Source organism: the organism of the source record quoted next, unplaced genomic scaffold (genome assembly GCF_019419815.1).
Source record: "Pyrus x bretschneideri cultivar Hongxiangsu unplaced genomic scaffold, Pyrus_bretschneideri_v1 Contig29, whole genome shotgun sequence".
In the NCBI taxonomy this organism is placed as follows: domain Eukaryota; kingdom Viridiplantae; phylum Streptophyta; class Magnoliopsida; order Rosales; family Rosaceae; genus Pyrus; species Pyrus x bretschneideri.
This window is the reverse complement of record NW_025999601.1, coordinates 1,351,914-1,373,804: the sequence shown is the minus strand read 5'-3', so window position 1 is coordinate 1,373,804 and position 21,891 is coordinate 1,351,914. Positions and strand designations below refer to the sequence as shown.

Sequence of the window (21,891 nt, the reverse complement as noted above, 5' to 3'; positions counted from 1 at the left end):
TAGTCTAAAACTCATCTTTTTTAAGAATTAAATTAAAGATTAAAATGAAGTTTTCTACCAACATATTCATCTCACGCCCCTTTGGAAAAACACCGTTCCAAACATACCAATATTAGTACTTATGGTAAGTAAATGTTCAAACAACTGTTCAAAGTTCCTAGAGATCCTTTTAAGGCTTGCTAAAACACCCGTTGTCTAACTTGACTTATCGCCCCTTGTTATTTGTTGTCTTTTGTCTTGTTCTCGGCATATTCCGAAATTGTGAATTGTGTACCGATATTCTTCTCGTCAGGTTTCTTAACCTCAATCTTTCTTTCTTCTTTAGCGATGGATATATGGCAGTGACTGGCGTTCTTCGCCATCCATTGGCAACAAATAGTAGTTTTGTGGTAGCAGCACTCCCAGCTAGGGTTAGGGTTGATGCAATCCTATAGGCTATAGGAAAATGTAGTTTATATTCCCTCCTGTTTAAATAATGTAAAAGTACAAGGAAAATTTTGTAAAAATTATTTCTTCCTTTGCACACGTTATTGTTTTTGTACATGATTTTATTTACTTTATACGATTTAGCAGTAAAAGATGAGCGTGAGGTGTGGTGTGGAGAAAAAAATGTTGCGTTGAAATCTATTTCTAGGTACAAGTGATGAGTGTGGATGTTTTTTTTTAGCTCTTCTATAATTAAGTGGTTAGGAATGCAAAAAATGAAAATTATAAGTGACTGCATACTTAAAAAATTACAAATATTTATGTTATAATATTTATTGTACTGAATCATGTACACGGCACACCGAAAAATTTATTGCCCAAGATGGGGGACAACTTTGTAAATTTCCGTGCGTTGCCCATGTAAGTCTCTCCGTAGCTAAATAGGATGGCAGTCTAGTGAATACGAAAACGCACGAGGGTAAATTCGGTACATCGGTAATCGAGGAGCGAGAGAGAATGTATGTGTGACAACTTTGTAATTTACGTATCGCAAAAATAAAATGAGGCAGCACCAAAAGCGCAGGCCAAAGACACCAGAATCACCTCCACGCGCTCTTCGCTCGTGTCAATGCCTCTAGGTAAACTTTGTCAGGAAAAGTGTATCTCACGCGCGGGAAATGGAGCGCGGAAGGGGCGGTGGTGGGGAAGACGGAGATTTTTAGGGTTGATGAGACTTGAGATACAAAGAAGAGTGGGACTGTGAAAGGGTAGGTCACTCATAAGTCAGTGGCTAAATCGGATAATGTTAGAGAAATCAATTATTTAAATTAAATTTTTTAAATTATATATCATGATTGTTGATGGTTGAATTATTATTTAGAGATTCTTTTTTATTTATTTATTTAAATTAGGGACAAGCTAAGAAGACTCACATAGTCATTTTAACTTTCTTTGACCACAAGTTTGACTTCCACACAAGCAGTGAATCCAAAATCTCTAATTTTTAGTTTGAAATCTCGTAATCCGTCATTTATCATCTCGTAGTTAACGTATTTATTTACTATTAATAACATTATATCATTTATAAAGTTAATCTAAAAAATCAATCTAACAGTACTCCCGACAGTAACAACACCACTCCCACCATATTTGCTGCCAAAAGGTCCAAGGGCCCCTCCTCTACTTCCTCATTTTGCATCGACAACTCTCTCTCTCTCTACTTCCATAAAATGATATGTCCATGACCTCTTGTCAATGCCATCTCTCTCTCTCTCTCTCTCTCTATGACCTCTTGTCAATGCCATCTCTCTCTCTCTCTCTCTCTCTCTCTCTCTCTCTCTCTCTCTATGACCTCTTGTCAATGCCATCTCTCTCTCTCTCTCTCTCTCTCTCTCTCTATACTTCCATAAAATGATATGTCCATGACCTCTTGTCAATCCCAAGATTCCGATTCCACCCGTTCGAACATCACTAGTCGACATAATTTTACTATATAAATATTATAATTCGAATTGTTTATTTTATTTATCATTAATATCTAATTATCATTTATTTATGTCAAACAAATTACGACTATAATAAAAAGTAAAATCTTCACGATTAATCGTCTACATGTTTGATTCATGTGAATACCTAAATTTTATTCAAATCAAAAGAATTATTATTGATATGATCTTTAGAAGATGATAAGATGAATGAGTGGTTCGGATTATTATCTTTGGACAATAAAATAATATCACTTCATCATATATTAAGAAAAGACTCTTTAACCGTAAGAGATTGATCTTCAACTAAATAGTCTAAATCATATAGCATAAAATCGAAAAAGATCACTACTTAATTTGGTCATTTTCTTAAGACAATTTACACAAAACTTTTGTAAAGAAAAATCCAAATGATTTTTTTTGTTTGTTTTTAGTTTACTAGTAGTTTCATTTTGGTATGGGAAATAATAACCATGCACTCTTTTTCTCTTTATTTATCCTATTTAATATGTATTTGTTGTTTTCGTTCAATTTGTCATATGGGTAAGCTAAATTATCCGTGTTGAGCACTTGCATTAGTAAAAGTATAATGCTTGGAGACCAAATTTGTTAAACCAAATTTACAAACTAAATGATATGGTTGTAGATTATTGAATTATTGAGTAAATGTCAATTAACATGTTTGTTTCTTGTTAGTGACACATAATTTGGTTTATAAATGTGGTCTTCCTAGCATTATCTCCAAAATTCTCATTGTACACTCTAAACTTTTTATATTTAGAAAGAAAAACACACTCGTAAAGAGTATACAATAAAATTTTTGGAGTGTCAATAATAATTCTCTATTTTTAACTCTATTTGATTTAGCACGACTATTTTCTTAAAAAAAAAAAACATTCGTTTACTTGCTTACTTTAAAGAGCGGAGGATAACTTTGAAGCTTTTTTTTTGTCTAGTAAGGTAGTTTACTCACTATAACGAGTAAGGCTTTACTTCATGGCTTTAAACTTTAAAGTTGCCAACTTGAACCTAAAGTTTTGGTCTTCATTGCTCCACGTACTTGTTTAGTTCTTAAATAATCCATATAGATTGGATAGGAGGAGGTTATATTTGTTTAGTCTTCTTCATAAGAAAGATAAATTACAACAAAAACGCACGAGGGCATCCTTCTCCAAAAATGTCAAAGGAAGAGTACTGTAAAACATTGGATTTGGAACAGTAACAGAAAGTAATTATGTTTATGCATTCTGATGCAGCTTGGATCCCCATTGATCTTCTTCCTCTCTAACAAAACACTTTCTTGAAATCACTTATTCAAAAGGAAAGCAAAACATGAACAAGGGCATGACCTTCAAAATGGAGAATAATAAATTCTCCAACATTGCAAAACACAACGCTCATTTTGTCAAAATTAGCGTAATTTTCAAACTTCCGTTTTCTCTTTCTGCATATCTTCTTATTTCTCTCTTTGATTTATTCAATCCAAAGACGATAGAAAAAAATAAAACTACAAAACAAAACGAAGCATACAAAAATCTCTCCCCCAAAAGAGGCTACTCTTGGTCTCCAAATTTTCGTTTTTGTTGTTAAAACTTTGTTTAATAGGATCACCATTTTGTACTTTTATTGAATTTTGAAGTTTTTTTTTAACAATCCATATTTACATTAAAGAGAGAGGGAGGCTTAGCCTCACAATGGACTAGTAATAATATGGTTCAAATTCGTCTTTTGCGAGAATCAAATATAAGATCTCTCACTTACAAATGAAAAAAAAAACCCACTAGATTGTAATACTAAATGGTAAATTTTAAAGATTTTTAAATGAAGAAAATAGAAAATGAATGAAAACCCCTTTTTGTCTTTTCAATGTATTTTCTTGCTAAAACCTTCCTTTTGTCTTGGTGGAGGGCCTCACCTACGTCCTTCATACAGTAAAGGAAAATTACTAATTAAAACGAAAAAGATAAAGCCAAAGGCAGAGCAAAAGCAGAGAGAAAGAAGAGAGAGAGACTGTGTGGGTGGGGGGGACAGGCTAAGACAGTACATTACCAACACTCTCCACCCTCCTCTCTCTCTCTCTCTCTCTCTCTCTCTCTCCTCCCCTCTCTCTCTCTCTCTCTCTCTGTCTTCTGTTATACAGTCGAAGTCGAAAAGCCATCACCACATTGGCTTTTTTTTGCCTTTTGTTTCTGTGTTCGTATGCAATTGTCTACGTCTACTGCTGCTTCTGCTCCCTCTTCTAACTACCTGTAAATGGGGGGGGAGGAAATGGAATCATACTTTGAATTCCTTGTTATCATTTGATAAACCACTTCTTCTTCTTGCTCTTCTCTCTCTCTCTCTCTCTCTCTCTCTCTCTCTCTCTCAGCTTTTCTCTCTCCTTCACTCTCTGAAATTTTCCTCCAAGCCAAACATGATTTTCTTCTTTTCTGTTCATCTCCTCTTTTTGCTTTCTGGGTTCCCTTCAAAACATCAAAACTCCTTGAAATGATTTGAATTTCGCCTCCCCATTTCAAATTTCCCCTTTCTGCTTTCTGGGTTCTCCTCACTTCTCCCATTTGGTTACTCATTTTCTTGTTTTTTATTATCTTGTCAATTTTTCTTTTGGGACTGCTTATCTGGGAAGCACTTTTTCTTGAGTAATTCTGGGGAACATTCATGGAAATTGATCTGAACCATGCAGTGAGGGAGGTGGAGAAGAATGCTTATTGCAATGGGGATTGTGGCGGTGTTTGTGTTTATTGCTTGTCCTCTTCAACTTCTTCATCTTCTTCCAATTCATCCTCAGCTCCTGTGGCTTCCTCAATTTATCTGGAGCTTTGGCATGCTTGTGCTGGCCCTCTCATCTCACTCCCCAAGAAGGGGAATGTGGTTGTCTACTTCCCACAAGGCCACTTGGAGCAAGTTGCCTCCTCCTCTCCTTTCTCTCCCATGGAGATGCCCACCTTTGATCTCCACCCTCAGATCTTCTGCAAGGTTGTGAATGTCCAGCTGCTTGTGAGTAACCTTTCCATATGAAACTCCCAACATTGTATTTAATTTGTTATTATTTTCTCAAATGTTTTCTGGGTATTTAATTTGGTTATTGAATTTGTTGCTTCTTGAATTAACAGGCTAACAAGGAGAATGATGAGGTCTACACACATGTCACCTTGCTTCCTCAGCCTGAGGTATGATTGTAATAAACAATGAAATTTGGAGTGGAGTTGTTCTATTTAATTCTTTACTTTTTATTGTTGTGGACTTGAAGTTTCTGTTGGAATGCTATTTTTTCGTAGTGGCTGCTCAATTTTATCGGTTTATAGCGGTTCTAATTGGGATGTGGATTTCGGGTATTCTGTAGTTGGTAGGAACAAATTTGGAAGGGAAAGGGCTTGAAGAGGTGGGAGTGGATGAGGGGGATGGGGATCACCTACAAAATCAACCCCTCACATGTTCTGCAAAACGCTTACAGCTTCTGATACCAGTACACACGGAGGGTTTTCCGTTCCTCGGAGAGCTGCTGAAGACTGCTTTCCTCCATTGGTATGAATAAATGCATTTATATTTCTCTGTTTTCCATCGAAGGTTTTTCTATTTGTATATCTTTTAATAGAGTTCTTTTATCGGTAGGACTATAAACAGCAGAGGCCATCTCAAGAACTTGTTGCAAAGGACCTACACGGGGTAGAGTGGAGGTTTCGACATATTTATAGAGGTAAATTATTTAGAATTCTCTATCGGTTTGATTGATAGTTAATTTGGTATGATTCTGAGCGTATTACTCCTCAGGTCAGCCAAGGCGACATCTGCTTACTACAGGATGGAGTATTTTCATAAGCCAAAAGAATCTTGTAGCGGGGGATGCTGTGCTATTTTTGAGGTAACTGCAATTAATTGACTATTTTAGTTTCAAATTGATCATGGCTTAGGAATCACTCAAATTTGTTTCTCTACCTATTCAAGGGCTATCGTCGATCTTTTAACAGGTGAGAAGCAGCCAAAAGTAGACCTTTTGCCTGAATGACGTTAATGTTTGATTCTTTCGGAGATTTCCTTGTGAAGAGCTATTAATAATTACTAAGGATCATAAAAAGTGTTGATTTGCCATATTGTAGTTGGTTGAGTATACATATTTATTTTTCTCTGTAAAAGAATCTCTACTGCTGGAATGCAAATACTTTTATGTCCAAAGGTGAAAATAGATTTCCGCACATGATAGGATGTAGACTTATGTTACGTGTACTGCGTACTATTAGGAAAGAATATTATGTCTTTGGAACAAGAATAATTTAACTTCTATGAGAAGCTAAAAGTTTCCTTGATTTTGTTCATTGTCTGGTGACCTCGGTAACTTAAATACTTTACAATGGTCTTTGTAGGGGTGAAAATGGAGAGCTGAGGTTGGGAATTAGAAGAGCTGTTCGACCTAGAAATGGTCTTCCTGATTCTGTTGTAGGCAACCAGAATTCGTACCCCAGTGTTCTTTCTCTCGTGGCTAATGCGATATCCACCAAGAGCATGTTTCATGTATTCTACAGTCCAAGGTACTAGTACAATACTATTCCGCTTTACTTTTTGGTGATGTTAGTTTTGACACAGTTTTTATGAACCCTTAATATACTGTGCATTTTCATACTTAAACATTTTTCATTTGATCACTAAATGTGGCGTATCTGTACGATTGCACATTTTTTGTGTACGATCTAAATATGCTTGTACTGTTCTCGTGGTAAAGAAGCACAAACTATAGAAAACAAGAACTTGACGTGATTACTTAAATAGGGAGATGACGTTAATAAGTTAGTACACTACTTTGTTAATACGGTTCCATAAACAAGTACGGCAAGTGCTAGTAAGTTGGGGCATTTCCACTTTTGGATCTCACAACAGTTGGCATGAGTTACACGGAAAGCTACCGATAAATCTAGTAATCTTTTAACTTCAGAATCTACCAACTTGTTCGTCCTGTGTTTTGTGCAAACCGTTCTTTTAGGGTTTATTCTCTTTTGACGAGGCTTAATTATGGTTACTTTCATTCCATTGTATGCTTAATGGAAGTAACCTCTCTTTCCATTGCTCAAATCATCTGTCAAAAACAAAAACAGATTTTTTTTTTTTTTCACCAAGATTCGTGAACATGCATGGACGGGGTTACGCATTTACAGAATCTTTTTAAATTTCTGTGATGCAGGGCAAGCCATGCAGAATTTGTCATTCCCTACCAAAAATATGTCAGAAGCATCGCTAATCCGGTGACTATGGGGAATAGATTCAAAATGAGATTTGATAGGGATGATTCATCTGAAAGAAGGTATTTATAAGTTTGATTCAATGGCATGGCCTGCATGTTTTCCTTGTTAGACATTTTATTGACACAATACAGATTCTGATTTCTTGTAGGTGTAGCGGTGTAGTGACTGGTATCACCGACTTGGATCCGTTTCGATGGCCAAACTCAAAATGGAGATGCTTGATGGTATGCTTCGTATTTTATCTTCCTTTTTAAAACCGATAATGAATTGCATGCCGTGTTATTCTGAGAGAGAGAGAGAGAGCTGAATTATTGAAATGCGTCTATGCATGCATTGCATATGCACTTCGTGTAAAGAAATGACAGGTTCACAAACTGTAGTTCAATTATTGCAGGTGTTGCATTTACACCTTTATTTGTTACGTTACCAGGTCAGATGGGATGAAGATATAGGAAATGATCATCAAGAAAGAGTCTCGCCGTGGGAGGTTGATCCTTCTGTTTCTCTCCCACCTTTGAGCATCCAGTCTTCTCCAAGACTGAAGAAACTGCGGACAAGTCTGCAGGGAACCCCACCCGTCCACTCCATCACTGGTACGAAACTTCCCAATAACATCGCAAGCATTTTTTACATCATCATTAGTCCTCAATATGTGAATTTTCTTGCAGCTGGAGGGGCTGGGTTTAAGGACTTTGAGGAATCAGTTAAATCCTCTAAGGTCTTGCAAGGTCAAGAAAATATAGGTTTCATATCACCCCTCTACGGGGGTGATACTGTAAACCGCCCGCAAGATTTTAAGATGCATGCTTCGGCACATCTAAGTCTTGCATCAAATGCAACACAGAAGGCTAGTATTGATGAGCTTATGAGGGCTCACCGCACCCCCTACACAGGATTTGCGGAATCAGATAGATTTCCAAAAGTCTTGCAAGGTCAAGAAATATGCCCATTGAGATCGTTGACAGGAAAAGCAAATTTCACCCTGGGTGATTGGGAATCCAACAATGGTTGCGCACCTTTCAACGTTTATCAACCGCCCAAACCAAATTATTTCTCTCTAGCTTCTGGATCCCTTCCAAATATGTACTTTCCTTATGGTGACATTCACAGAGCTGGCCAAGATCCCACAATGTGCTCTAATGCTACTAACTTAGCCAGAGAGAAAGTGCAAATCAACCCATATTCTATGCAGATGGGAGTTGCGAGAAATGAAGTTGGAAGGCCAAATAAACCTAGTGAGCATAAGACACAGGAGAGTACTTCTACCCTTCCCGCTTTAGTGCCAATTCCAAGAAATCCAAATGATAAAGACTATAACGGGACTGTTACTGGGTGTAAACTTTTTGGTTTTTCCTTGACTGGGGACAATCCCTCTCCAAACTCTCAGAGTTCCAGTAAGCGGAGTTGTACAAAGGTAAGCTATTGTAGCCCTCAAGTTGGACTGTAAAATGCCATGCCTAGGACATCTTTGCCAACTGATGTTACATATATTGAGTGAAGGTTCACAAGCAAGGCAGCTTAGTGGGAAGAGCCATTGATCTCGCAAAACTGAATGGCTATGGTGACCTGCTGACCGAACTGGAGCGGCTGTTTGGCATGGAAGGCCTTCTTCGAGATTCTGATAAAGGATGGCGGATCTTGTACACTGATAGTGAGAACGATATGATGGTTGTTGGGGATGACCCATGGCAGTACGTCTCTCTCTCTCTCGGAAAGTAGAATTTTATATCTAGTTCTGCATTTATTAACTTTTGTTTTAAGTTTGTTAACATAAATGTAGCTGTAAGTTTTGTTTCTGAACAATTCATACAAGTGCTTTTTGTATATGACCTTTCGGAAATGATGTGTTCTTGGTGCAGTGAGTTTTGCAATGTGGTCTCCAAAATCCATATATATACCCAGGAAGAAGTGGAGAAGATGACCATCGGAATGATCAGCGATGATACTCAAAGTTGTTTGGAACAAGCGCCAGTCATGCTTGAAGTGTCAAAGTCCTCATCCGTGAGCCAGCCGGATGCTTCTCCGACGGCTGTCCGGGTCTAAAAATAATGAAATTCAGGGTGGTCATTGTGATGTTGTAATCTTATATCTGCATATGCAAATAATGCACACCAGAACCTAATTATGTATTTGATGGAGTTCCTAGTCCTATGTTATGTAGTTGCGGTTGTCTTAGTCTTGAAAACGAGACATGTTTGGCCTTCCGGAGATTGACGTCTTTCCGATTGACGTTTGATTATGTAGTACTGTAACTTTTTATGAGTATAAATTGTTGATGTGTGCTATTATTCTGTAGGTTTCCAACATATTGGAGAAGATGAAAGGATTTCTAGTAGGGTTTCTTTAGGATGCTTCCCTCCACATCAATGATTTATTCATGACTTTGGTTCAAACATTAAAGATTATGCTGTCTCTAACTGAACATTACAGAGATGAAACGAAGTCTGGAGTCTACGACTGCTGAACCTCGCTACCACCACGGGTAAATACAAGTATGGTTTGACAGCAAAAGTGAAAAAGTAATGAAATTTCGTAACTTTTAGTGTTTTTATTACCCGAAGAACACTGTGATTCTCGTTTTCTGATCATGGATGCACCAGTTGCTACGATCCTTCGTGATTCGGCATTCGGGAATGTGCGAGTGAAAGAAACTCAAATGGCGGACTGCAACACCCGGTGTATCTTGAATGCAGTGCCCGAGAGGCGAGAGCTGCAAACATTTCAGCTCAGTAATTGAACATGTGCATTCTGATCTCACTATCCCAGCTCCGATCTCATACAGTTCGGCATCGCGAAGGAGACAGGCCAGTTGGTTACTCATTTACATAACCATTACCACCTAAACATTGTATAGCCTGCAACGTTCAAATAAACTTGTTCACGGCACTTGTAAAGTTATCATGCACAAGCTCTCATCTGTTTGTTACAAGCATATGGATATACAGATCCCAGTTCTAGTTACGAAAAACCTCTAGGAAAAAAAATCACATGAACGAAAATTCGCAACTTTATTAAGGGCATTCGAGCAATATGTAGAAAACTAGTCGTCTGGCCAAGATAAGACTAAATTGATTGGCCCGAACGAGGCTTATGTTTGAGTAGAAAAATTACACATCTGCAGAAGTAAGTGCAGAATCTTTTACCTGCAAAGCAACCTGCGTGGCTCTTTCAGCCGTACATAGTATAACTCCAGCACAATCCTGAAAATGAGTACCTTGAAGAGTTATTGTTTGCAAATGCTAACAGCTTGTAAGATCACTTACTAAAGTGAAAAAAAAGAATTTAGAATCCCCAACAGCAGTTACAGCACCTTAGGGTCAATTTTTCCATTGTCACACTCCCTGGCAACAGAATACACGTAGGACCTGAAAACGAAGGGAGGAGAGAAAGAAAGAGACGGATAACTCTGTTACCATTTGAGTATTAGAAGAAAGAAAAAGCAGTCAAAAAAAGGAATACGAATCCTTTACCTTGATGATTGCAAACAAGTATAAATGTCAGCAAAAGCAACTGACCAAAGTTAAGTTGGCTTCTGTACACTGAGAGATGGCCTTCTCTTCTTTCAATATTTTATAGTGCAGATAGAAAAATGTTTAGGCAAAGATGGAATTCGTATATTCTTCATTAAATCACATTGGACATCGTTTGAGCGGATACAGACTGTTCCTTCGTGATGGAACTCGGATGCCTCGTTTGATCAGATGTGTATATTGTATCTGGTGTTAGAGGAAGTGCAGAATTTTAAGAAATGGGTTCAGTCCTCCTCCTATAGCTATCATTTCCTCCATTTCTTCTTCTGTCCGACTTATATCCTTGATAGAATTATCACATAAAAAACAAACGAGAAGTTAAACCAAGCCATAAATATGTCTACGAATTTCATATCAGTCCATATACTCTGCTTCTCCAACAGATTTCATCATCTTAAAAGAAGAGTAACGGAAAAGTTGCCCAATCACTTGATAGATTAAATTAAAATAGCACATATCATTCGTCACTATGTGATGTGTGAATCAAATGGCTACATGAACTGGACTCAGCAGTGGAACAACTCCCTCCAATGCAGCATTCAAGGGAAGGATGCACCGAAGGTTGTCCAAACTGCAAAGATGTAAATCAATTTCATCACGATCTTTCTATTAATGCCAACATAGCGGGTGAATTAACGATCAACTCCATAGTTGATGCATCTGCAGAAAAACCCCTCACCATCATTTCTTGAATAAGTCTCATAGCCCTTGATGTCTCGTAGTTATTGATAAACCCTCGGATAATTGTGTTGTACGTGCAATCATTTGGAGAACAATCTCTCTCTTCCGTTTCTCTAAGCAAGTTTTCTGCTTCACATGTTAGTCCCCCATTACAAAATCCACTGATCACTATAGTATATGTCCTGACATTAGGTTGAATTCCTTTTGACGATAAACGACGAAAGAGATCCCATGCATATTCAACTTTTTCAGCTCTGCACAAACCTTCAATAAGAATATTATAAGTTACAATGTTAAAATCCAACTTCTTTCCCTCCATCTCTTCCAACAATTCAACTGCCTTGGGAAATTGTTGGTTTTTACAAAGGCCATCCAGTAAAATATTATACGTTTGAATGCCTGGAAGTTGGCCACAAGCTTGCATTTGAGAGAACAAGTTTTGCGCATCTTGTGTTCTCCCCATCTTGCAAAACCCATCAACAAGAGTGTTATAAGTAACCGTATTTGGAACAACTCCCTTATGAGACATTTCCAAAAAAATCATCCGAGCATCTTCTATCCTTTTACGCTTACAATAGCCATTTATCAATATGTTATAAGTACGAGCATTAACCATGCAGCCTTTGCTAAGCATTATTTCAAAAACCTTTTTCGCCTCGTCCATTTCTCCTCGCAAACAGTAACCATCTATAAGCGTATTGTACGTAATTGTATCGGGTTCTATATCCCCTTGCGTCGTCATTTCGACCAAGCTCCTTGCTTCCTGGACCATCCCCTCTTTGCAGAATTTATCAACCAAGACATTGAAGGTGTGCACATTTGGAAAGATATGTTTCTCCACCATTTCATTCAACAATCTTGTAGCTTCTTTCCACTTCCCTAATTTGCAAACTCCATGAATCAAAGAGGTATAGGTCATGACAACAACTAGAGCATCTTTGCAAAGAGTGTCGATGATCGTGTTGTCGACAATTACGTTAGGCATGCAAGCATTTTCTTCCATCTTATTAAGCAATTGGATAGCTTCAATGCTGTTACCTTTCAAGCAATGGCCCTTTACAAGTGTGTTGAAAGTAACCACATTCGGCCTGCAATTACCTCCCTCCATCATTTTGTTGAAAAGTGCTGCTGCCTCAGCCTCTCTACCCTCACAAATAAATCCACTGATTAGAGTGTTGAAGGTCGTGACAAATGGATCAAAACCCAATTTGAAGAATTTTCCCAAGATAGACAAGCTAAACCCCATTTGGTGCATATGGCAAAAGCAATTAATGATAATGTTTAGAGTATAAACATTAGGACAAATTCCCGACACAACCATTTGGTTATTCAAGGAGATGACTGTCGAGTAATGCTTCAACTTGGCAAGTTGACCCAACATTTGAGTGAAAAGGACAACGGAAGGCAGAGGACGCCTTTGAAGCATTTCGTCGAACCCATTGGGAGCATCCTCCACATTAGTGATTTTCACAAGCTGGTGTTGTTGGGTGCTTCTAGATTCGGTCGATTTAGAACACATTGCGAGCATCCGCCAGTTTTTCCCTTGTATTGGGATAAGAAATCCAAATTTCTCTTCAGGTTGGTACTTACTAGCATATGCTTGCTTAATTAAACATCATCAGTTGGGAGAAGGCACAATTGTAGTGTTTTACTGATCTTTGTTTCAGTGAAGGATGCCACTGTGGGATTTCATATTGCTTCTGTGCCACGGGATCACGGTTGAATATGTGGGGATTGCCCGGGGCATGCATCTTAGTTCTTCAGCCCTGAGCATCCTCCCTGTTATGGATTCAGAAATGGAAGACTGACGGAGCCAGACTTTACTTGCATTTGCCTTCTTCTTGCATACATTACCAACAGGACTCGCGAACCTGCACATCAACAACTCAAGGCATTTGTTTCAATGGTGAACTTGCCAGAGAGGACTGTTCGAAGCTTATTTAATGTTGTTCGATGTTGGACGATTCTGCAGATGATTGACTTGCGCTGTTTGGAGATTATGGAGATTATTCCACCTCTTTCAGTCGGCAGATGATTGAGTTTGATACCTGCAATCCGGCATCTCCATAGTCACAATTTGGATTCCGTTTGGATGAGATAATTAAGAAATGATTTGGATATGACAAAATGAATAGATTAGATTAACAAGAAAAACTATTCAATGTATTTTATATGGATTTCACTAAGTATTATTGTAAGGAACGTAATATTTTCGAAACTGAAATAATGAGATTGAACAAGTCAATTTTAATTCCATTTCTCCTAAATAAATGTGTTGTTTCAACTCAAGCGAATGGAAGGACATTACTTATAGAAGAGGACTTATCAACTACAAATTCATCAGCTTATGAAAGGACCCTACAAATTTCATATCAGTCAATACTCTGCTTCTCCAACAGATTTCATAATCTTAAAAGAAGAGTAACATAGTTGCTCAATCACTTGGTATATTAAATTAATAACAAATATCATACGTCACTGGGCAATACAAAGATGCAAATCAAATTCATCATGATGTTTCTATCAATGCCAACATTGCGGGTGAATTAACGACCAACTCCGCCGTTGATGCATCCGCAGGAAAACCCCTCTCCACCATTTCTTGAATAAGTCTCATAGCCCTTGATGTCTCGTTGTTATTGATAAACCCTCGGATAATTGTGTTATATGTGCAATCATTTGGAGAACAATCCCTCTCTTCCATTTCTGTAAGCAAGTTTTCTGCTTCACATGTAAGTCCCCCTTTACAAAATCCACTGATCATTATAGTATATGTCCTGACATTAGGCTGAATTCTTTTTGATGATAAACTAAGAAAGAGATCCCATGCACATTCAATTTTTTCAGCATTTGAGTCAAGATTTGGTTGAAAGGGACAACGGAAGGCAGAGGACGCCTTTGAAGCATTTCGTCGAACACAGTGAGAGCATCCTCCACACCAACCTGCAAAAGAAGAAGTAATCGCAGCCCGTATAATCTTCAGCAGCTCCAAGTCAGCGAGTTGAGACTCTCTCACAAATCAAAGAGTTGTTGTAGAACTGTGTTTTTGCCCTATGTTTCCCATTTTCGAAGTTAACAGGATCTCTTGTATCTTCTCTTTTATCAGTATATACATGACAGAGTATAAAATAGGTGCCGCGGATGCAGGTCCATTGAATTAGAAATATACACAATACTTAACTACTTAAAGATGAGTACGAATTTCTACTCAAAATTTCTCAAAATTATTCGTTGTCAATTTATAGAATTTCGTAATCAGAATGTTCAAATTATAAATCATCCTATAAAGATCTCTTCTATAAAAAATCAATTAAAAATAATATTATTTAGTCATCAAATTGTTTGAAAACAAATGAACAGTATTGGTAAAAGCATTAGGAACAGTCTGTGTATTTGCTGAAATAGATTGACAAAACGTCCTTAGTTTTAATTTATTTTTGCATAGATAATCTTTACAGTGTGGTTCATAATATGAACCGTTCTGATAATAAGTACAAAACTTTATAATTAAAATACTAAAATTTTTAAGTAAGAACCCTTACTTATCTTTGAATAGTCCAGTATATCTAGAAATATAATCTGAAATGAAGAGATGGATGCCTATCAACCCATCCACCTTGAGATTTTGATACATTTTCTGTGGCCTTTGGGTCGGTACACGTTTGCCAGTATGGCCAGCCCTCCTGTATTAATGTACTACTGATGGGATGCATCTGAAAAAGCAGCAGCATCACCCACATACATGGAAGGGGTTCCTCCTTATTAGTAAGTTCTGAAATTCAGATCATTAAAATTTGATTCAACAGTTATAAATAGATGATTACTTTAAAAGTTATAATAATTTTAACTGTTGAATCAAATTTTAACGCTCGAATCCCCAAACTTATGGATTAAGAGGAAGGAATCCGGAGAGAATTCCTTTCTCACATACATATATTCCAATAAAATCAAGATAGTTGATTTCGTTTGACTTATTCAACCGAATGATCAAAATTTAAGATAGGTGTGTGAAACAAAAAGAGACTTCTGAAAATCAACTCCCTATATATATATATCGTGCAAAAGATATTTTTTGAATCACGACTTGCTACACGCGACTATACATTTTTTTAATCACATTATTGCTAGCTCAATGTAAGGTTAAGCTCATCCCCTCTCCCTTAGTGTAAAGGGTTATTATACAAAATGGTCCCTGAGATTTGCATGGTCAATAGAAATGGTCCCTGAGATTGTCCACCATCCATGATTTTGGGCAATTTTCAAAGCTTTGTAACTCAATCGTTTCTTAACCAAATTCGACTCATAATATATCAAAATGAAGATAGGAAAGTGTAGAATAAGATTATAGATATTTGGAAGCCTAATGGTTACCAGAGATAGCCAGAAAATAGCCTGAAAAGTGACTCGTCCGCCGGAAAACTGGAAAACTGGAAAACTCGCTCGAAACTGGGTAAACTTTAAACATTCATAACTTATTCAATACTCAACCAAATTGAGTGATTCAAAAACAAAAATAATACTTCTTGACGAGACGAAGAGAATGGTACATTTTTGAAGGCTAAATCATCGTGGATTGGTTAGACAACGGCTCAAAAGTGGTTAACCATTTTCGAGTTAGCCACTTTCGAGTAGTTTTCCGGTCAAATAACGGCGAGTTAGCAGTAAAGAAAGATACCATTCTCTTCATCTCGTCTAGAAGTATGATTTTCGTTTTGAATCACTCGATTTCGTTGAGTATTGAAGAAGTTATGAACGTGTAAAATTTACCCAGTTTCCAGCGAGTTTTCCAGTTTTCTCGCGAACCAGTCACTTTTCAGCTATTTTCCAGCTATCTTCGGCAATCATTGGGCTTCCAAATAAATATAATCTTGTTTTACACTTTCTTATCTTCATTTTGATATATTATGAGTCGAATTTGGTTGAGAATTAATTGAGTTACGAAGCTTTGAAAATTGCCCAGAGAGTTTTTAACGGAATGACCAAAATCATGCATGGTGAACAATCTCAGGGACCATTTCCATTGATTTTCAATCTCAGGGAGCATTTTGTATAATAACCCTAGTGTAAATAATATAGGTTGTTCAAAAAAAAAAAAAAATCATTTGACAACTAATTAAATCACATTATTATGCATGTGCGAAAAACCTTTTTTATAACCGGCACTACGCCTCTTAAGATGTTATGAACATATTTAAAAATAGAGAAAATATATTTAATAAACAACTGATTGAATCACATTATTGTTAGTTCATTGTGAGTTACTAATTATAAATAAAAAATTGCACAAAAAATTAATTATAAAAAACACTATTTATATGACAAAAATATCATTGCATTATTTGATGCATTATTATGGGCTGCTATTGAACTTTTTTGTTTGTGGGGCATGATTATCCCATTATTTTTTGTGAAGCCCATGACCCCAAATGGGGCTACTAGCATTATATAGTAGTATAGATATTCTCGAAGAGGAAGTATATACACTCCCACATGTATGCAACAGCTGAAAGGCAGTATAAGTAATTTACACAAGACGACACACTAATCATTATTATTTTTTTTTTTGAACAAATGATATTATCTACATTAGGGGGAAGGGGTGAGCTTAGCCTCACAATGAGTTAGTAATAATCTGGTTCAAACTCGCATTTGATAAGAATCAAACTTAAGATCTCTCACTTACAAGCATCGTTTAAAATTTCTTCGATATGGTCATTCTATGGAAATATCCAATAAATCAGAGAAAGGTATGGAAATGGGTGTGAAGTCTAAACTTCACCTCATATCGGAGAAGCTCTTAACGTTTAGTATGAAATCGACATATATTGTCAATATTTTTGACACATGTTTTAAATATCGGAGAAACTCTTATATTTCGTCCAAACCAATGTTTGACAATACTCAAAGTTTCATTTTAAATTTTCATTATTTCCATTGAAAACAACCGATATCTATGTCGATATTTGATATATCCGTTGATATTTCCACAAAATTGCATATTGATATTGTGGATGCAAATTTCTTCCTCTTTGATCTTGGAAAAAATTGCACCTACAAAACAATTAACACCTTAGATCAAGGCCAAGAACCTCACGCGCCCACGATGTTTTTTTTGGGGGGGGGGGGGTGTGGCTTTGGCCGAAGAACCTCCGATGCCAAAGTTAGAATTTGGTGGGAAAAGTGTTTGAGAATTTTTGAAAATTTTAGCAAGAGAATTGAAAGTGCACTTTGAGGAGAATGATGGGGTTTAAATAGGAGAGTGGCCGGTCTCCTTGGGTGAGAGAGGACCGGCCACCTAGCTCCCTTTGTGGGCTAGATTCTTGATTTGTGTTAAATTGGGAGTCATGGAATAATTACCTAATCAATATAATAAAAAAAGGGAAGATTTGGGAAGTTACCTTGTGGAGAGGATTGGATGAGGATGGATGAGATAGGTTTTGAATTGTTTGCCTATTTTGGGCATTTTTGACTTGGTTGAGTGATGATTGCCTGCTACTCGCGCGTAGGAAGCTCGGTATGCCCCAAGGGTATTTTTGTCCTCTTATACCCAAAAATATACGTGTCGCATTGTGATTATTTTTGACGCCACAGATATTTCCACATATACTGATATTTTAAACATTGCTTACAAGTAAAGAGGAATATCACTAGACCGTAGTACTAAGTGGCACACTAATAACTATTAAACAATGTTACAAATAGAAATTTGAAAAAATAGTCAATCTAAGGGGCACTTATTAAAATATAACCTTTTTAATTTTTTCAAATTCTTATAAATATAACTAAATTGATGTTCAGAAGACTTAGTTATCTTTAGACTAAAACTCTCTCTTCCTCCCAATTATTTTTTTACTATGAACTCCCTCGTATGCCTATTGTTGAACCATCAGGTTCAAGGCATCACTGCACTACTTTGTTATCTCTACTCAAAATCAATTAGCAGATGCCCCCACACTTTTGTAATATGTGAACATTTTTCATTCTTACTTTAAAAATAGAAAGAAGAGGAAGGGAGAGAGAGAACGTGGGAGTGGAAGTGGAGGAGTGAAGATAGGTTTTTGTTTTTATTTTATATTAGATATATGTTAAAATCATGTAGGTGAGGCTTCAATAAAAATTCACACATTTGCAATTAGTGGAATAATTGTTGGAGACTCAAATGGTAATGTGCAAGCATGATAACTTTTTATGTTGTTCAACATCTCCACGAATATAAAAACTTGCACTTATATTCCAACTAACGGCAATTTGTTTAGTTACAAGTTTATAACCAAGAAAATGTTTTGACCTAGGATAATAAACTCGTGAGCTTAAGTCATCTCCAATAGAAATGACTAAAGGTCTAAAAAATAAATAAATAAATAAATAAAAAGTCAAATTTGCCCAAATATCCATCTTCAATGTTTGGCTAGACTATAATTTTATCGAGTCCACCAAATTTTTTTTTTCTTTTGCCAAAATGGCATCGGGTTGACCAAGTGAAGCCCCCCTTCCAGCCCGTTTTTAAGGGCCTAACTCTTCTGCTACATAAATTAATTCAAATCCAAAGGCCAGAAAAAAAAATTGATAGTTGAGAGGCATCGTTTGTGTGGAAACGGATCCTCTCCGGATCCCTTCCCCCAAATCCACCCAATCACTTAATCTGGGCTCTTGAAATTTGATCTAACGGCTACAAACCCTTGATTAGGCCAAATTTCAGGTTTAAAAAAAATTGTGTCTAAATCCAAAAAACTTGATTAGCCTTGGTTGTTGTTGATTGTATGATGAAATTTTTTAGCTAAGCTTCTAGCTCCAAACCCTTGATTAGGGGTGGGCACGGGTCGGGCCGGGCCCAATTTTGAAAGGACCGGGCCGGACCCGGGTGCAAACGAAACGGGCCAGGCCGGGCCGGGAACAACATATTCTAATATAGGAACCGGACCTAACCTGGCCCGGTTGAAAAGGGCCGGTTCGGGCCGGGTCCTCAAGTTCTTTGTTTTTTTTTTTTATCCCGAAACCTCTACCTTCCTCGACGTCTCCACCTCCCTCGGCCAAGGCCACGCCATCCATCAGAGTTGAAACGGCCACGCTATGCCCAAAAGACCTCGTTTTGTGAGCTCCAGTCTACAACGGCGTAGAGAGCTTCCTCTATAACTCTCGATCTTACATCTCACAAATTGCACAGCCACCGTCCATCCTTCCACTTCTACCTTTGAAACCCTAAGGTCGTAGCTCTCTCTCTCAAACCCTTTCAACTCTTGGCCCCTATTTCTCTACACATCCGTCACTCTGCGAGCTTAGAAACCTAGAACCCACCTCCATCAAACCTACAACCCCCACACATTGGAGCTAGGAAATTAAAACCCAGATAGTGAGGTTGGTGTGAGCACTGTGAGGTGAGGGGAAGACGATTAAGAGTTGGAGTCCAGGGAGTCCAGGGAGAGGCAATGGAGTGAAGGGAGTGATTCTGGAACCTTGAGGAAGCTAGAGTTGATCTTGAAACTAACGGTTGAGATTGGATGATAACTTATCATCCAATATGGGCCATTCATTATAATTAGAAACAGGTCGGTCCGGGTACCCGTTTTTCTACACTTATGGAACTGGCCCGAACCTAAAGTTTCAAAGCCCGGCCCGGCCCGACCAATTTCTCTTTTTAAAAATTAGGAACCGATTTGTACCCGCCCCGTACCTGCATTACCCATCCCGACCCGCGGTTCCTATACCCGTTTGCCCACCCCTACCCTTGATTAGATTTGTCTAATGCCAAAGTGACCCATAGTGCACGTGGATCCTCCTCAGCAAGGTACTCAGTTTGCAGGGCGTCATCAGATGAAAATCATAGCATTGGCTTTCTCAACTTCGCCAACTGGGTTGTCCGTCTCATCTTCAATGGCAGGACACAAGTTCTTTGCACCACTTAATGTTGTTGCCATAACCAACCTTCAAAGAAGAAGAAGTAATCGCAGCCCGCATCATCTTCAGCAGCTCCAAGTCAGCGAGTTGAGACTCTCTCCCAAATCAAAGAGTTATTATTTAGAATAAAATTCTCTTCCTCCCAATTATTTTTTTGCTATGAACTCCTTCATATGCCTATTGTTGAACCTCCATGGTACATTCACCGCTGCTCTATTCTGTTATCTCTACTAAAAATCAACTAGCATATGCCTACAGTACAGAATTTTGTATATGTGAACATTTTTTTTTTATATTTTAGAAATGGGAATGAGAGAGGGAGAGAGAACGTGGGAGTGAAAGTGGAAGTGTGAAGAGTGATATTCCACTTCACAAATAAGTGAGAGGGTTTAGGTTCGATTCTTGTCAAAGACGAATTTGAACCATATTAGTGCTAGCCCACTCTCTCCACCCCTTTAGTGTAAATTGTTGGAGAACAATTTAGAAACAACAAAATAACATAAATACAGAACCAAAATACTTATACTTTATTATTCAAAAAAAAAAAAACAATACTTGCAATACAGAATGCAATTACACAATAATTACAAAAAATTAAAATGATACTAACTTGAATAAATTGAACATAGAGGCTAGCGCAAAAGCTATGTCCTTCGAATAGTATTTCCGTCCCACTCTTGTACTTGTGGTTCTACAACGTCTGCTCGACCAGGATACAACTACCTAATTCTACAACCCGCACTGGATTATAGAACTCTAACGAATTGCTTTGTGTTTACTCTGTGGAAATTTTGTACGGAAGACAAGGAGGAAGAAAAGATGATATTTGATGGAACTGAGAACTCCAGTTATATAGGCTCTTTCATACCTCTTCAAACACCTTTTGGATGTATCTGAAGCTATAAAACTCTTTCCAAAGAGTTGTGTCTATTAATCAAAATGTTTTTAATTAATTTAATTAAAAACTTACTTCAAAATTAAAACTAATTGATCAGATTAATTTTAATTCCTTGGCCCTTGTCTTGATTAATTAATATTAATTAATATTAATATTATAGTATAATCATCAAGCCTAATCCACACAATTAGTGATCCAAACCTCAATCCTCATTCCAAATGGTCCAACACCTAATCACTAATAAAAAGGGCTTGACCTATATAAAAGCCTTTGACAAATTGTTGTTTGCCGATGTGGGACAATGGGGAGCTCAAAACTCCATCATAAATAATATCATTTGTTCCAAAAAAAAAAGGAACAAAAAGAAGAGATTTTTGCTTTTTGTTTTATATTTTTCAATATTAGATATATGTTAAAATCATCTGTAAGTAGAGTTTCAATGAAAAATCACACATTAGCAATTATTGAAATAATTTTTGGAGACTCGAATGGTGATGTGCAAGCATGATAACTTTTTATGTTTTTCTACATCTGTGACATCCCACATCGCCCAGGGAAGTGATCCTTAAATGTATATTCTCATCCCTACCTAGCACGAGGCCTTTTGGGAGCTCACTGGCTTCGGGTTCCGTAGGAACTCCGAAGTTAAGCGAGAGGGGGGCTAGAGCAATCCCATGATGGGTGACCCACTGGGAAGTTGCTCGTGAGTTCCCAAAAACAAAACCGTGAAGGAATGGTAAGCC

General features: G+C 37.4%; 2 protein-coding genes and 1 long non-coding RNA gene across 3 annotated transcripts; 1 reads left to right on the top strand and 2 right to left on the bottom strand.

Annotated features, from left to right (window-relative positions):
• The first annotated feature begins 3,955 nt into the window (after nucleotides 1-3,955).
• Nucleotides 3,956-9,432, top strand: LOC103927821 (auxin response factor 4). Its single transcript, XM_009336773.3, is given in 13 exon segments — nucleotides 3,956-4,907; nucleotides 5,024-5,080; nucleotides 5,254-5,311; nucleotides 5,314-5,435; nucleotides 5,523-5,607; nucleotides 5,682-5,772; nucleotides 6,272-6,436; nucleotides 7,084-7,203; nucleotides 7,293-7,368; nucleotides 7,575-7,737; nucleotides 7,813-8,558; nucleotides 8,645-8,835; nucleotides 9,004-9,432. Coding segments are annotated over 13 exon segments (2,397 nt in total). The 5' UTR covers nucleotides 3,956-4,568; the 3' UTR covers nucleotides 9,188-9,432.
• Nucleotides 9,433-9,470: 38 nt separating this feature from the next.
• Nucleotides 9,471-10,530, bottom strand: LOC103927855. Its single transcript, XR_007260041.1, has 3 exons — nucleotides 10,455-10,530; nucleotides 10,288-10,344; nucleotides 9,471-9,999 (listed from the first exon to the last, which is right to left on the bottom strand). It is a non-coding gene; the product is annotated as an uncharacterized LOC103927855 (long non-coding RNA).
• Nucleotides 10,531-10,620: 90 nt separating this feature from the next.
• Nucleotides 10,621-14,969, bottom strand: LOC125467807 (putative pentatricopeptide repeat-containing protein At1g12700, mitochondrial). Its single transcript, XM_048588670.1, has one exon. The coding sequence runs from the start codon at nucleotides 12,881-12,883 to the stop codon at nucleotides 11,270-11,272; it is 1,614 nt and encodes a 537-aa protein (XP_048444627.1). The 5' UTR covers nucleotides 12,884-14,969; the 3' UTR covers nucleotides 10,621-11,269.
• Nucleotides 14,970-21,891: the final 6,922 nt, after the last annotated feature.